Source organism: Aptenodytes patagonicus, chromosome 5, assembly GCF_965638725.1.
Source record: "Aptenodytes patagonicus chromosome 5, bAptPat1.pri.cur, whole genome shotgun sequence".
NCBI lineage: Eukaryota > Metazoa > Chordata > Aves > Sphenisciformes > Spheniscidae > Aptenodytes > Aptenodytes patagonicus.
Genome location: NC_134953.1, coordinates 76,311,818 through 76,328,273, shown reverse-complemented (window position 1 = coordinate 76,328,273; position 16,456 = coordinate 76,311,818). Strand labels below are relative to the sequence as shown.

The window sequence follows — 16,456 nt, the reverse complement described above, 5'->3', positions numbered from 1 at the left end:
ATTTTCACCATTCAGAAATCCAAGTACTAACCTATATCCTTGTTCTACTAAATCCCAGTTTACAGCAGTCAAAGCCTGTAAGCCTGAAAAGAGATCCCATTAAATTAAATAATTAAAGAAAATAACAAAACATGAGTAATTTTTGCTGATTTAAGTAATGCAGTGCAGCAGGTACAATCTACAGGTAGAGTCAGGAAGCTTAGTTGCGAACTGGTAACTCAGGATATACTGCACATTTTACCACAGAAACACATTGGAGGGGCCGGGCAGGCTGAAAAATAGAAGACTCTCCTCTAAGATTACCTTGAAGAGTGCATTAGTACTGCAGTATCACTAGAGTATCTGCAGATTTAATCAGCTCTGCAATTACCCCCTCTCTCAAAAAAATCTGCTCTTTAAAGTTCCTGGTATACAATACTTACTCTCAAGCACATTAATGAGTTTCACTGATCCTGTGAGACCTTTGCTTATAAAATTAACAAGTATTGGTAAAATTAAAAATATAGACAAGTATCTGCACTATTAGGATCTAAATAAAAGCAGATCTAAGGGGGATGAGGTAACCCATACTTGACTCTTCAGAACAAAATCGTTTTATCATCAGTCCTCATTAATGAACCTTCATACGGTTTTCCATTTACTAATCACAAATTTGAACTTACTTTCAGAGAAAAAAAAGATAAAACATGCTTCATTAAAATCCAGATAACGTGTATCATCTCTTATCAGCTACTGCACTTTATTGCTTTGTACCTTTTATAAACTAGGGTCTTAATCTCTAACTTTTCTTTCACCTGAGCATTTGACTTCTTCCCTGAATCTCAAATCTATGTTCTATCCTAAGACTTGTTAACAATTTCTACATCATTTTTTGAAAATCAGGCTCTTTCTAACCATTCCAATAGCTGCAATCTTTATCCATCTCATCTCTCAATTACAGCAACATCCTTTTCTCTAGTATTGAGAGATTATCATTTCACCCGCATACGTTTCTTGATTATCTCTCCCTGTTTCTAAGCATCCTTCTCTATTGTGTTAAACATTAGCCTCTAACCTCACTTTCAAGGGCATTGCTGTCTGATTCCAGCTCTATTACCTCATTATACCAAAGGATTACTGTCTGCTTTTCATGAGACTCCAACACTCCCTTGTACATTTCAACACGCATTTCCTGCATTCCCTTAAGTTGCTTACGTGCTAATCCCCTGCAAACATGACAAAGGTCCACCCCATTGCTACCCTTTGCTTGCAAGGCTTACCAAAAGAAACAGTTAAAATGCTGCAGCTGAAATCACTGCCCATCATGCTGAGCAATATTTGGTTTTGCACGACTCTGTCATTTGGCATGATCAGTACATGACCCATCCTCTGCTGGAATTGAAAGTTAACTGAACTGGGGATGGTCTTTATACTCTGTGTTTGTGTAGAACACAGCACAAAACAAGCCCACTATGTGACTAATGGTTCTAGGCACTAAATAAATACAAACATAAAATACACTCCAACTGTTGATTACACACGTTAAATACCCTAAATATTCCTCCAATTGTGACTGACCATATAAATAGGGGGAAAAATTGCAGGAAAATTAGACGTCATAACAGATAGCTAAAACAGGAACAATTTATCCACTTATTATAGGAAGAAAAAAAAGTGTTGGGCATTAGAAACATTACAATTTCCTCTACCAGAATATTCCTCTACTGCAGAGAAAGCCAACTGTATCATAGCACAGATATTGTCTTGGGTTCATACATACCAATTATTTTCCTACTCACCGCCACAAGAAAGCCCTATGCCATCTAGAGCAAATGCTTATTTGAAAACATTATTAGAAAGGTAAAACAGTATTTACCTCCTTTGAAAGAAATGAAGCATCTGGGGGAAAACAGGAAGTGTACAAGAAGCATACCCCACATTCAAAGAAAACCCCCTCAATTACTCTGCCAACCAGAACTTACAAAGCAAGGTTTTCACACCCACTCAAGTTGAGCACCCATCATGAATGAGAAAGAATCCAGCAATCAAATGCTGTCTTTCCAAAGGATTTACAAATCAAATACATATCCAAAAGGCACACCCACCTTCATCACCTTCACTCACATCTGGTTCCCCCAAGTATGCCAAAAGTAAGACTGCCTCTCGACTCTCCAGTGCAATTGCTGTCACATTTCAGAAGTTCTTCAGTACTTACATAACACTCCAAACTCAAATCAAGTGGATGCCATTTCATTGCACAATGCTGAAAAAATAGTCTACTTAATATGGAACTACAAAAACGCATGTTGTACTATTTCTTGTGTACCAGCCGATGAGAAGTGATTTGCACAGTACCTGCCTCCTAAACAAATACTTGCTAAGCATAAGCATTACATAAATAGATACTACGACAAAATGGTGAATTTTCTTGTTAGTACACAGCAGATTTTACCCATTCAAGTGAAGAGTTTGAAATGATTACTTCAAGTAGACAGTCTGATCAAAGAGAATCAGGACAAGTTATTAGAATTTCCTGCTTTGTGTGTTTTGCTTCTAACATTTTAAAACACTATACTGCTTTGCACTTACACATTAAAGAATGTTGAAGTATTCTGCAAATGCAGGTATTGTTACAATATTAGTTTGATTTAAAAAACCCACTTTATTCCAATTTTACAACCCAACTAACAGAGAGAAAATGTAAGTTTACTTGCCCAAGACCACACAAGAGTTCCACAGTAAAGCCTAAGAAACATTCAGGTCTTGCAATATTAGCTTTTTAGCTCACTGTAAGACTGCACTTTTCCTTTGAAAGATGTAAAAAGTAACAAAACTATGTACAAACGTACAAACCACAGTGCCAGAAAGCAGTTTTAGCAGTCTAATGCCCTTTTTATTGTAAAAGACAAAGCAGAAGCAGTGTTCTGACTAAAGAAAAAAAATCAAGGAAAAGGTATTCATGAATCTCACATGTAACTCTTTCAAATTTCAATACTACTGAAATTAACAGAAAAGTAAGTACACCTGAAATTAAGCCCTTTCTGGTTCTTGTCACCTTGCAGGAAATACAATACTGCTGCCACTCTCCTCTTAGAATAGACCTTGTAGTGGAGAAAAACCAGCAACCCAGACTAACAAATTTATTGCGGATAATTCCATAAACAAAGTCAGTGTAGAGGGTCAGCATTTTAATGAAAACCAGAAGGTTTTCATTAGTGTAGTGCTTTTTTTTTTCCCCTTCTCCTTCCATCCAGCTGAAGCACTGACATGCATCCAAAGACGAACCTCTCAACTTTCTGCCAAGAGAGCACTGGGACTGGGGTACGTAAACTCACTAGGGGCAAAATGAAACAACCTGATTGGAATTTCAGCTTTCCCTGAACAATTTGTTCACCAACACAAGGAAAAAGCTGAACACATCTGGACTTCGGGGAATTCTTTTTCTACCAAAAAGAATTCAAGTTGCTGAAAAAGTATGCACATGTGTGCTATGAACAATGAAAATTTAATCTGAAATGTGTTCCTCCATAAAAAAAACAAAACAAAAAACACCCCCCAGAACCCCAAAACAAAACAAAAGAAAAAACTAAAACCTGCATTAGTCAATTACTGACTTTACCAAGCACACTAAAAAACTGCTCTGCAAATGTAAGGACTGAAGTATGTAACTACTGTATTAATAATAGAGGGTCTCACCCAGACCAATCCAGTATAAGAACCAATTTAAATACACAAATGAACTGTTAGACACTTTAGACTTATTTCAGTATGTTTATAGCATCAGTGACAACTCTACACAAACCTTCTGTCTTCCACTATTTACTTGAAAACTGTTGAAAGCACAAATCATACCTACTTGGACAGCCCTCACCAAGAACAGAAACCTGAACACACTGACAACAGACTTTTCTCTACTCATGCTTTTCTCCATCCCAAGTTCTGATGGATCTGCCGTTCCAAAGGATCATTATTTTGACAGATACACTCTTTAAAGAAATCCTCTGCTTGGCTGAGATAAATGATCTTGCAATCTCAAACAACCTGCTGTTCTCACTCAGGAAATCAAACTGCCAGCTGTAGCATTTAGAATCTTGATATAGGCAACTCTCAGATTTTGTATTATGAATAAGGATACTACATACATTTTTTTAAAAGACAGAAATATTTTTCCAGCATTCAGCATTTCCAGATTGGTAAAGTCCTGTGTACGTTTGCACAAACTTCCTTGAAGAGCATATACGTTTCCAAGTACATACACAAGTGGGGCCATAAATAAAAACAGATGCCATTTTAATAGATAACAGGTGATAAACAGTTTTCAAAACTGAAAAAATACTTTCTAAACAGATACGCAAGGGCACAAACACGTATGCATTCTTAAATTAAATTATCTTCAACATCAAAACCAAACTGATAAAGTCTTAAGACAATGACTCACCTCTTCCTGGAAAAATCAGTAAAAAAGTCAGATGTTTATGAACCAGACAATTGCTGGAAAAATACAGACAAACATTATTTATAACTAAAACTCGACATAATTGTTTTCATTCTGGAGCCTGAAGTAACTACATATTCAATAATCAAGTACTTGATCCTTACACAACTTTCTATTTGGAAATCTCAGAGGTCTTGACAAGAATGAGATAAGCTGCACAATACTCCTTGTGAAAGACTGTAACCTCACAGAGGTTAAGCATTTTATCCAGTATCATACCCATGACAGAAGAAATGTATGGCCATCCCTTGCATCTGGAAAACTGTAATTTGATACTTTAGCCACAAGACACATTCCTTGCACACATTTGCAGACCACAAGAATACTGAATGAAAAGAGAAGCCATCCATCCAGAGTACTGCTTGCAATCTTTGGGTTAAGTTGAAGGAGAAATCTGGGAAAAACACATCCAGGTTTCACCTCACAAACATCTACGTATTAAACAGAAAAGTGCCTTTAACACAGTATATGTTAGCACACTGGAAAATAAGTATACAAAAGATTAAGATTCAAAAGTACAGAAGAATTTCCACATCGGATATGGTTTGATATTTAGAATTACTTTAAATGGTTTTTTAACTGTTTAAAAAACAAATTTGCTAGCATTAACAATGCTGGTGACCACATAACCACACAGTCACATTAATTATAGAGAAAAGCTTCTCAGTTTCAAACTGCTTTTAAAAAACCTTTTATTTAGCTAAAAAATCAAATTTTCTACTCTAGTGAACAAAAATACAAGGAATTATTACAACAGAAATATGCTACATAACACTTAGCTACTTTTTGAAGTCAACTTTTTCATATTTACATTCTGTGGATATTTTCCATATAATTAAACTTGGCAACTTTTAAGATTAGACAACATCACCACACAATTTATCATCTTCTACAAAAAGAAAATATATGATTTTAAAACAAGAAGGAAACAATGTCTTAAACAGGCATCGAAAGCATAAGAAAATTTTTAACAGCTTTTGAAAAAGTACTGATGCAACTGAACATTATTTAATAATTTTGTAAATAAAACGGGTTTAGGCACAGAATGAATTTTGTTTAAGGACAGATTAAAAAGAGCACATCACCAAATATACTTTGATCTTTCTTTGGTCAAACATAACTCATTTCTAAAATAGTATTCTACAGTGCCAGTGGTTTCTTAATTATAAAAAATGGTGTGCTTCTGGCCCCAAGGAGCTCACAACAGTATCATTAAATCTTCTATAGCCTTTTTTTTTTTTTTTAAATCATAAAGTCTTAGCACAAAAGCCCTCAGTAAAACTTCTGCTTTAAATATTTATCAAGAGGTGAGAAACAGATGGCTAGACTGGTTTTACGGACTGAAAATGTTCTGACATGGTATTCAAATGCTTTTTCCGCCAACTGCTATTAAGGGGTTCACAGAGGTTCGAAAGACAGAACATGTAGCAAAAGTTGAAAAACATCCGTCCTGATTGTTTTTTTTAGAGAGACAGCACAAACTCGTTAATTAATATCCAAGGAAGCCACTTCAGAGCGCCAATCACACAGAGTTTCACTTGCCTCCACTCATTAAGCCAAGAACTTCATTATCAACTATCCTCCAGTGTCCAAAGTGAGCCTTTAGCGTCAAAGCAAATGCACTACATATTCAATTTAACTGAACAAAAACCCAAGATGACAATAACCAGACACATTTTGTTAAATATTCTATGTTAATGTTATTTGTACACTTTATGCCCATCACAAAAAGAACTCCAGATGTACAGAAACATACACACTGAACAGATGCTCATACTGAGTAGATTCTTTAACATACCAGAATCCATCATTTTTATTTCCAAATATTTCAAGTTACTAAAAAACCCCACAGTTTTAGTTCCATTCATCTATTCTTGCTTTGGATATTGCAGTACAGTTTGACAGAAGTCAGACAGGGGCACCTTATTAAGCAAAGTATGCAAGTCTGCCCAGGACTTCAACGTGTAAACCCTCTTACTGCTCACGAGGTGAACATAAGCATGCTGCATTTGAAAAAAGCATGTTAAAAAAAGTTAAAACTCTTAAAAGCGTATCTAAATAAACAGGAGCAATTTTCTATTACTAATGAAGTGCAGCAATGCTACTTTGCAATTTCGTGCCCCTTTTCATCAGATGATTATTGCTTTACAAATATTACCTAGGAAAAGCTAAATATTACAGATAGGAAGATTTAGCACACAACAGTCAAATTCTCAGAAAATACAATTTCAACTGCGTTACAGAAGACTAGACTTCCCAGTTCTCACCACTCTGTTCTAACTGTTAAGAGAGTATTATCATGCAAGGCAGTTCACTGAAGTATCTTAGTTTTTGTGTAGACATAAGGAATATGCTGCAGAGTGACCACAAAGATAAATGCACTAATGAGAACAAAACTATTTGTGGAATAAGACTTTCAAAATTGATTGAAATTTTTTGTTATGATAAAACGAAGCATAAAAGCGGAACACATTTCACACAGCATAGAAGACGTTGTAGAATGAAACAGTTCTAATGACAGGATGGCTTAAATGAATCAGCATTTATTTTACTATTATTAATTCACATCATTTCATACAATGCTATCAAAGGAAATACATTGATATCGGAAGCAGTAATGCAACAGGGAGCATGGTGTTTAGCCAAGACATACTGAAAAGCACAACGTGCCTCTACTTCAGCCTACTCAAGACATATATGTTTTGGCCAACACACACCCATTTCAGAGAATGGTGGTGTACTTATAAAAATGGTTGCTTGAAACCACTATCCACAAACAGAAATAGCAGCTACAGAATTTAAAGAATTGGAAAATACTGGCCCATCAAAGAAAATCTTTCCCTCGTCATGTCCCTGATATAACCATTTAAGAAGTAAGAGTAGCATACGCCTTGTTTCAGTACCAGAACAGCCATATTAAATAAGTACCACATAAGCACCAGACATGAGTTGCTTTCCTAATTCCCTAATTTTTCTTCTGGCTCCTCATTTGTCTCTAAATTCATCCATGCACATGTTTTACCTTATCAGAAATAGCATAAAGATTCCGGGGGGGGGGATCAGAACTGTGAATCAGCATAAAATACCAATAATCAGCATGAAGAGATACAATTTGCGAAGGCAGGGTTAAGGAGGTATTAAAACACCTGATACAAAATCATCAAATTTGCCTCAGTGAATCAGCAAAGCCTACATACAGACTTGCAAGTGTTCTGAAAAACTATCATCTAGATACCAGTCTTAACCCTGAAAATTTCTACTTTATGACCACAGGTGCAAGCGCTAATGAGGGAGAGCTTTAGGCTCAAGGAGGTCTCCAGAAAACCTGTGCAGGACAGCTCTCTGCAGCTGGAGACTCTTAACACCCTGAGTTGCTAGCACCCTGCTGCCATCAGCAAACCCAGCGTGGCTTGGGCTGCTGTCTGAAGCTGCACTGATACTAGCAACAGGGAACGATGAAGGAAAAGCTACAGTAGAACACAAACGCATCTAATAGTTTATTTACTCATTGTTCAGAGCCCTGTCTTTGAAGCTCCACAAATACTGTTTTTCCTTTTGTTTTTAACCTAGATTTAAGCTAACTGTTAATGAATTTAATTTTGTGCCAGATTTTAAAAAAACAAACCTTTATTTGCCCAACACAAGTTGTTAAAACAATTAAACGTTCAATACTCTTCTCAATCAGCAAGAGAAGCACTGAATATTTTTTCAACTAAGAAAACAGTTTGCTTTATAACCCTAATAGGTATTTTTTAAAAAGTATGATTAGATTCAGCAGAAAAAAAATAACCCACTGAAAATGTACACAACTTAATGTGAAAACTTGTATTGTCAGAGTCTAGTTGTATAGTTATAGACCATTTTATGCATAGTTACCTCATTAGTGTAGAGTTGCAGGTATCTCCTGATACCAAGCAAAAAGTGTATTAAATTTTGCTGAAATAAAACTTTTAGCTTAAAATTCTGGCATTATTTCTTCAAACTAACACATAAGAATTAGTCACTTAGGAAACAACATACAGTAGGTCTAGATAAAATTCAGCTAGTTTCATGACACTGTGAATGAACCTGCCATTAAAAGGAAGTCTGAGGTCAAAATCCACCTTTTTGTATATATTTCTTAAGCACATAAGGCAGATAAACACTTTCTTGCAAAACTGAATACAAGAAACTACAAAACCTTGACTGTCATTTACAAGCTGAAGAAAATAAAATTAAGAGGCTGCCAAAATGACCAGAGATGAGCAAGCTAAAACTCTGTTTTCTAGAGTGATGCATACTTAAGCGCTTACAGAAGAAAATTCAGTGCTCTCCTAAAATGCAAACCCCAGCTCTTCCAAAACACTGACCTACAACCTCTTATCTGAAGAATATACAAGCATGAGCTACAAAGACACACTTGCACTGCCAATATAAATCATGGCTTTCACTTACTCCTTACTGTTAACATTGCAACGGTTTTATATTTCAGTTTTCTTACAGCAGTGCTGTCAGTACTTCACAAGTGTATTTTATCTGAATTCTCATCATGCCTATAAATCCTAATTAAGTACAAGGATTAAGTACTGTACAAAACACTAAAGTAACCCCCCTAAATATCTTTAAATGGGGCTTCTCGATGTAGTAGTACACTCGATGCAATGCACATCTTCATTTTGCATAGCCAGACACGACTTACTCAGGTGGCTTCAGGAGCTTCCCTGGCCCAACTCCTACACCCCACCCACGTACGCTAACTGCAATGCCACAGTCCGCCTCTGACTCCCCAGCTCACTCGGGCAACTAGTTGTCTCGGTGCTGAACATACCTTTGCTCCTCTAGAGACTAACAGCCTTGTACTAGAAACTACTGATAAAGGAATTTAATTCAACTTCAAATTTAAAAAAAAAACCACGTACAATGGTAGGTCCAAGTTAAGAGCTCCTGAATAGACTTCAAGTTGCAATGTTTCGCTTTCTGTAAATTTTTTTCTGAGTGCAAGCGTCTGTGTTTCACAGCCTTTGGTCTTTAAAAGTAAATAAAAGAAGGACAGGCAGCATTTAAAACGGCGACGTTAAACCCTCCTTGGTACTGTAATTTTTTTTGCTCAAGCTTTCCCACGATCAGTGTCAGCTCCAGTTATAGCGGCAACAGTAGGAAATCTGATAGAGAAAAAACATCCCACAACTGCCTGCGAGCAGAAATCGCTGCGCTTCGCTCCGGCAGACTCCCCCGGGAGAAGCCCCTTCTTTACTGCTCTCGGCACAGCCAAAAAACCTTCGGAGGAGGAGTGGAGATTTAAGAAAAGATCTAACGCAACGCAGGCACAGGCGCGCAGACACTGCCTGTCTCCTTGCTGCCAATTCTTCGTGTTTAAAAAAAAAATAAAATACAATATCGTATTAGCCAACGTGCCGGGGTACTTTTAGAGACAAAGCTATATAATAGCTGCTTCTAATTAGGGGCGACAGCTCAAAACGCTTTACTCGTCAGAGCAGTCCGGTGGTTTTCGGGAGAGGAGCAGCCCTGCGAACGCCCGGCACCGCCGCCCAGAGGGTGTCCGGTGCGGGCCGCGGACCGAGCCCGAGCCGCGCCGGGACCCCGCCCCACGCCACCCCCCAAGCACGCTGCCGGCCCCAGCCGCCTCGCACCGAGAGCCCTCCCCTCCTTTCGCCTCAGAGAAAGGAGGGGGGGGGGGAGCGGGGGGCGCACACAAAGAAGCCCAACCTGCCGCGACCGTTACCGGGCGAACGGTGGAGGGCGAGGCGCCGCGTGCCCCCCCCCCCCCCCCCCCCCCGCCGCGGTGAACACCATGGCCGCGCGAGGCGGCGCGCGCGCACCCACGCCCCGGACGAGGCGCTCCCCGACCCACCGCCCCCGCCGAGCGCCCGCCCCTCCAGCCCCTCCTCAGCTCCCCCTTCCCCAGCGCTTACGCCACCTCCCTCCACCGCTTCCAGCGCCGCGCCTCGCCTCGCCCCCCCCGCCAAGCCCCCCCGCCCGACCCCCCTGCCCGGTGCCCGCCGCCCCAGCGCCGAACAAAGCGCCTCGGCGGCCGCCTCAGCTCCAGCCGCTCCGCGCCTCCCCCGGGGAAGCCGCCTCAGCAGACAAGGGAAGGCGGCGAATCCCAGACACAATGAGAGGCGAGCCGGGACTCACCCACAGCTCCGTGCCCCAGCTCATGGCGGCTCCCCGGGCAGTGCCGGCTCCAGCAGAGGTGACGGCGGGGATTAGGAGTCGGGCGACGGCCGGAGAAGAGGTCCCGCCGGGCAGCGCCGGTGCCCTCGGTCACTGGGGAAAGGCGAGCGGCGGCGGCAAGGAACGACGTCGCTCCCAGATCCAGCTCCGCCTGGCTCGGGGAGGGGGGGAGCCGCGGAGGAGACTGGGAGAGGGGCGGGCCCGGCTGAGGCGGCGGGGGGACGGGACGGGGTGAGGCCGCCGCGCCGCGGGAGAGAGGCCGGGCGCCGACCTCGCCGCCGGGCCTCCCAAGGGAGGCGCCCAGCTTCCCTCCCTCTCTCCCTCCCTCGGCGCCACACGCACCCCGGAGCCCCCGACGGCCGCCGGGCGGAGGGGCGTCGCGGTGTGAAGCGGGTCCCGTTGCCGGCTGCGTCGTTACTCCTTAACGAGGAGGAGGAGGGGGCGCCTGGCGGGAGGCGGCAACGAGGCCCCGGGTCTTTGTATCCCGCCCGGCTGCCAGGCCTCCTCGCCCCCCCCACCCCGCCCCCGGGAAAGCGCTGACTCACGCCCGGGAGAGAGGCGGGAGTCCCGCCTGGCTGCCCACCGGCGGGGTCTCGCACCCTCCTCACCTGGCACGATGCCGAGAAAGAGAAACAGGGAAGGTTTTCGGGGGTTTTTTTGCCCCACGGGTGTGTAAGTAAATCATAAATTGAGATGTTAGGAAATGCGAGGCTGACATCTGAGGAAAAATAATTATTTTTGATGGAGTAGTTGGATGAATTGTATCATTGAATGATTATTACAGGAAGTTTCCTCAGCAACTGGAAAAGGAGGGGTGTTAAATCCTTGTCAAAGATGATTTTTTCCACCAAAGTGTCTGTAATGAAGTTACTAATACAAAGCAAAGGCTTTGAAAGCCACCCGAATTAAATTTCCCCTCTCAAGGCATCAGTTTCTTGATTTTCCTCTCATTTTTACTTAAAATCATTTTTATAGACTGCAATAAAAACTCAGGGAAAATACTGCTGTCTTAAGTCTCTATATAATGAAACAAAAATTACTTAAATCCAATTATTTTTTTCATTTTCAAGTCACCTTGCAGGTAACATTCCTTTCCATCACACTTAATTTAGCTTTAGTCCTATTTTCCATATGAAAGGAAAATGCAAGTTATTCTAGATCGATATGAAAATACTGTATTAAAATAATACTGACTTCAGAATTTATCGAAATAAGCAGATGAGACCACAGATCAACAATGTAATTTCTGGAGTGAAATGTTTAAGCTAAATCACATTACACGAGAAATGCATTTGGTCTGTGGGGATCCACAAAATGAATAAATGTGCCACATGCTGTGGTGGCATACATGGATGTTTTAGCAAGCCGGTGGTCATATAACCCCCAAATTTTAGTCTCTGAAGATTAAATTCCACACTTGGGCACACTTCAATTAAACTCTGACACATTAACTGGGTTTGTAGATTGCATGCATCACTGAAAACATTCACCAAGCAGAATACACGTTGAGGAATTGGGTAATGAAGCAGAAATAAATAAATGATAAAAACGATGAATAAATATGTATTTGAGTTCATTCAACTTACATGCCTTTCAGGATTAGGAAAAAATAATTTCCATTAAACACTGTAAACTTCAATCAACTTTTTGCTTAGCTACCAGTTTGCCACACACATTTATATGATTCTTCAAAAAATGTAATCAGATGATATAATGAGACAACCTGGTTCAAAACATAATTAAGTAAAAAATTAAAGTGCTCGTTTTATATGCTTTTTAGTATATCTTTTAAATTAATACCTATGCTATAGCTTGTTGCATATGTAGTAATTTTAGAAAGAGGGATTTCAAAATCTCTAGCCATTTTAGGAGAAAGAAACTGCAGCCTGTATCATAGGTACATAAATACAATACTTAGCTTCTCAGTAATGCTTAAAAAGCCTAATTCTAGCTAATGAGAGGTTTTCCCAGGACAAACAGGATTCCTTCTTTCCATGCAGCTCTCTTCAAAAAACATCTTTACAAACCCCAGGGTAAAGCAAGCACCGGGAGCTGGACGATGTTGCAGAGATTCTGGGTAACATCACAACCTCCAGAACTGTTGCGAGGCTGCTCTGAAATACTGTGTAAAATAAGATAGGTGTTATCACAGCAGCCTCTGAGCTATACCTACCTTTTAAGAGCATATGTACGCTATAAAGAGGAGCAATCAAAAGATACTGCTGAACAGGCTTTGAACAAGCTAGCACCAGAATAGGAAACTGTATCGTTGCATTAGAGCACTACTGCAGTCTGGCTAATTATTCATGCTCAGAGGTTAACAATTAGACTTGGGAAGTAAGGCTGATTAGGCCAGGAGCTGCACACATTAACGCAGTCTTTCTGGGACCCAGCCTAGTGTTTCTGCATGGAAGCATGATGAGCCGTTTAGCTGTATCAGTTCATTCACAACTAGCTCACATCTTGGACCTTCATCGTGCAACGTAGAAACACCCCTGGAGAATTAAAACCTGACTCAAAGGATACAGTTCACAATTACCCGAGAGATTGCCGTTGCTTCTTCAGGTAAAGTAAATGAAACAGATCGGGGAGAGCTGGACAACATAATACACACTATAGGGAAATGGAGGAACCATCGCTTCCAATATTCCTGGAAAGGTAGTTAAGTATTTCTTAATCTAATCTGGACATATTATTTTAAAACATCAAAAAAAATGTAAGCTTTTAAAGTCTGTGCGATATAGGATAAAAACCTTCATAATGCCTTTTATACGGTTTCATTCAAGTGCAAAGCCTATTTCTTGCCAACAGATTTCAGTGGCTTTATTAGTGTTTGAATTGAAATATGGGCACAACTGTTTTCAAGATTGGTTTCTGATTTTTAGTTTGCTTTCACCCTGTACTTCTTCCAAAAAGAGAAGTACATAATATGTATCAGGTATGCGTACGGAGATGTGCATTTCACCTTTACTTAAACTAGGAGCCACCTCTTCATCAGTAAAGAGAAGATCATAGCTCATTACAAAAAACCTACAAAAGGTAACTGATTGTAAGTTAGTTACAAGACAAAAAGCACTTAGGCAAGTTATCACAGAACCTGGAATTCATAAACAATATATTAAGACCATGTGATCAAATCAAATTTTAACTCATTAAAACAGAAATCTTAGCAGCATAACACTTACCATTTCAGCTTAGCAAGTCGTCCAACATCAGTCATCATTAGGCCCTTTTCCTGCTTGAGTACACTTGCTTTAGGAGATTCCCATCGAGATACTGAGCTACGCTCTCCTCCACTTTAGCAGTTCAGGATGTGAAATGACCCAGCTGTAAGATGAGGGAAAGAGTCTACTGCATCTCCGCAGGATGTTGCCGGAAATGTTATAATTAATCATTTAGAATTTTGACATTGTTTCCATTATCAGGGATTGCAACTGGCCCCAGGCCTAGAAGTAATTAAACAAGTATTACCCTACAGATTTTTATTCTTCTAGTCACATCCTTAAAAATGGGGGGGGGGGATAAAGTCTCACTAAAGGGACTCGAGAATACATTAAAGATATATTTAAGTAATTTTTACATGCAGCAAAGGCTTCATGATAAATTGCATTGTTCTAGTATCCTTGTAAACCATTAGCATTTTCTGGAAGATGACGACAACTTACTTTTAGCTTAGAAAATTCACTGTTATATTTAGCTGGTTTCCCCATCATTGACTAATTAATGCAGGCTTTAAAAGAAAACTGCCTGATTTGATTTTTAGACTGAATCCACATCATTCCAGTTTTTACAATAGTTATATATTTTGTTAATTCTGTTCACTTCTCAACAGAATCTACTTGAGTTTACAAGTGTACCTAAGGATATTATAATGGCAGAACAGCAATTTGCATGTTTAATTTGGAGTGGCAGAAGAGCTGTCTGGCAGCTCCCTGTGGGCACACTTTCTAAAGAGAGAAGCAGCTTAGCTTTCCATTGCCACAAAAATCAGCAGGACCAAACAAATTACTTCCAAATATCTCTTTCTCAGTGTGAGGTGCCATTAATCCTTTTCTCTGCTAGCTCTCTGCTAGCCAGCAGTCTCTTTGTCATATTAAAATTGGATTTTTACTCCACAAAGAAAATGAAGTGTTGCAAAAACCCTAAGTATTATCTTTTCCCTTGAAAACCAAAAGAATTTACCTCCCCCCCCGCGCCTTTACACATGTATTTCTGCCATCACCAGCAGTCCAAGTGCTCTAATTTTTAAAAATATTAATGTTCATAACGCCTCCATGTGACAAGTGGATAATCATTACTTTACAGCTCAGGAAATACTTTGAGACAGAAGAATAGGTGTCTTGACACTTCAACTTGTACTGAGTTCTCCATACTTCCTCCGTCTCCCAGAGGGTGGTTATTTAACTGCAACCGGCAGCGTGCAAAGAGTTTGTAGCTGTGCATCTGACTAGAGGCTTACTTCCACTGGGTCCCTATTTCAACTACTAGGCAAAATAAAGTTACAGTTTTACTCTGAGTACTGATTTTTTTTTTTTTTTTTAAAGCAGAAAATTAGCAAGAAACTATATTAGTTAGACCACACCACCCCTGCTTCAAGGCAGAAGGAAAACGGCACTTACTAGTGCAGCCTCAGCCACTGCTTCGGGCGACCCAATTCCAATTTTTCTCCGATCTCTGAATTTTTGTGGGAAGAACTGTACCCCCATCTTTTCCAGTCTGTGCTGAAATGCATTTTATACATTTCAGTAGAAATACATATAGAGCAGAAGAAAGGTATGTTTCTTCTTTTTCTCTCGTCTCGGCAAGCGAAACAGAAAGACATCACCAGCGATTGGATAACGGAACTGAAAAGGACACTACTTACACCAGCTATAAATAGGAGGAAAAGGAGAACTTCCATCTGCTTTTATGAAATATCCTGTGTTCACTCTTTTTGCCTGCACTATAGCCAAGAGCACATCTTTCCATGGCATACGTAGCAGAGGAAATGCGGTGTCAATCAGCATCAACTAGTAATATTCTAAGTACAAACAGCCTCTTATTTCACAGGAATTTGCTTTCTTCCAGTGAAGCAAGACTTATCACATGATAACCTATCATTTCCTTTTGATAACATACAACTGTATCCCAAGCTGGAGGCTGGACAATTACAAAATATCAGGGAATACCCACAAATCATGACCTCAAAATATGATTTTCAATTCTTTAATGCTTGCATTACCTGCTTGAATACTATAAATCCACTTGCTTTCATTGCACATACTTTCAGAATTATAGCAAAACATAACCATAAACGCCAGGGCTTTGCTACCTTAATTTCTGGTATCTCCAGTTCACCTAACCCATGTCTTCTCCATTCTCCCACCAACTCCATCCATGCACATTTCCTTACATTAAAAGAACATTGGGCTGTAACTAATATGCAGAGTTAGGTATAGCTATGGTGAATTCTGATAGTCAAAATTTTTCATTACCATATTATCTACAGGCATAAAGATTATTACTTTTGAGATGATAACCAAAGACTCGAATAGTAACTGCTATCTGCATCGATTAGCTAGCAGCTTTCAAGCAGAGGGTATGGATTGACGTACTGTATCAATATTGAAAGATGGAGAGTCTGCCATGGTACTAATTCAAGCTGTAGAAAAATGAATGGTGGATGAATGTGTAGCTAAGGATCAACACCACCCATTTTTAGACTTGCTAAAATATTTTACTATCATCTGACTTCGAATTATGATCAGAAACACAGATATATACGCAGTTGTGCAAAATCTGCCTTAACATTTCAACATAATCAGTATC

The 16,456-nt window shown here is 40.0% G+C and overlaps 1 protein-coding gene across 4 annotated transcripts in view; it reads right to left on the bottom strand.

Moving 5' to 3' along the window:
- FNBP1L (formin binding protein 1 like) overlaps nt 1-13,890 on the bottom strand; it is a 60,326-nt gene extending 46,436 nt beyond the window's left edge. For 3 of the 4 annotated variants that reach the window (XM_076337753.1, XM_076337754.1, XM_076337756.1), the window contains exon 1: nt 10,610-10,795. In XM_076337753.1, coding sequence (XP_076193868.1) covers nt 10,610-10,633 — 24 coding nt within the window. In that variant the 5' untranslated portion in view covers nt 10,634-10,795. Of the gene's footprint in view, nt 1-10,609; nt 10,796-13,833 lie in introns of those variants that run through there. The other variant, XM_076337755.1, reaches the window with a different exon arrangement.
- Nucleotides 13,891-16,456: the final 2,566 nt, after the last annotated feature.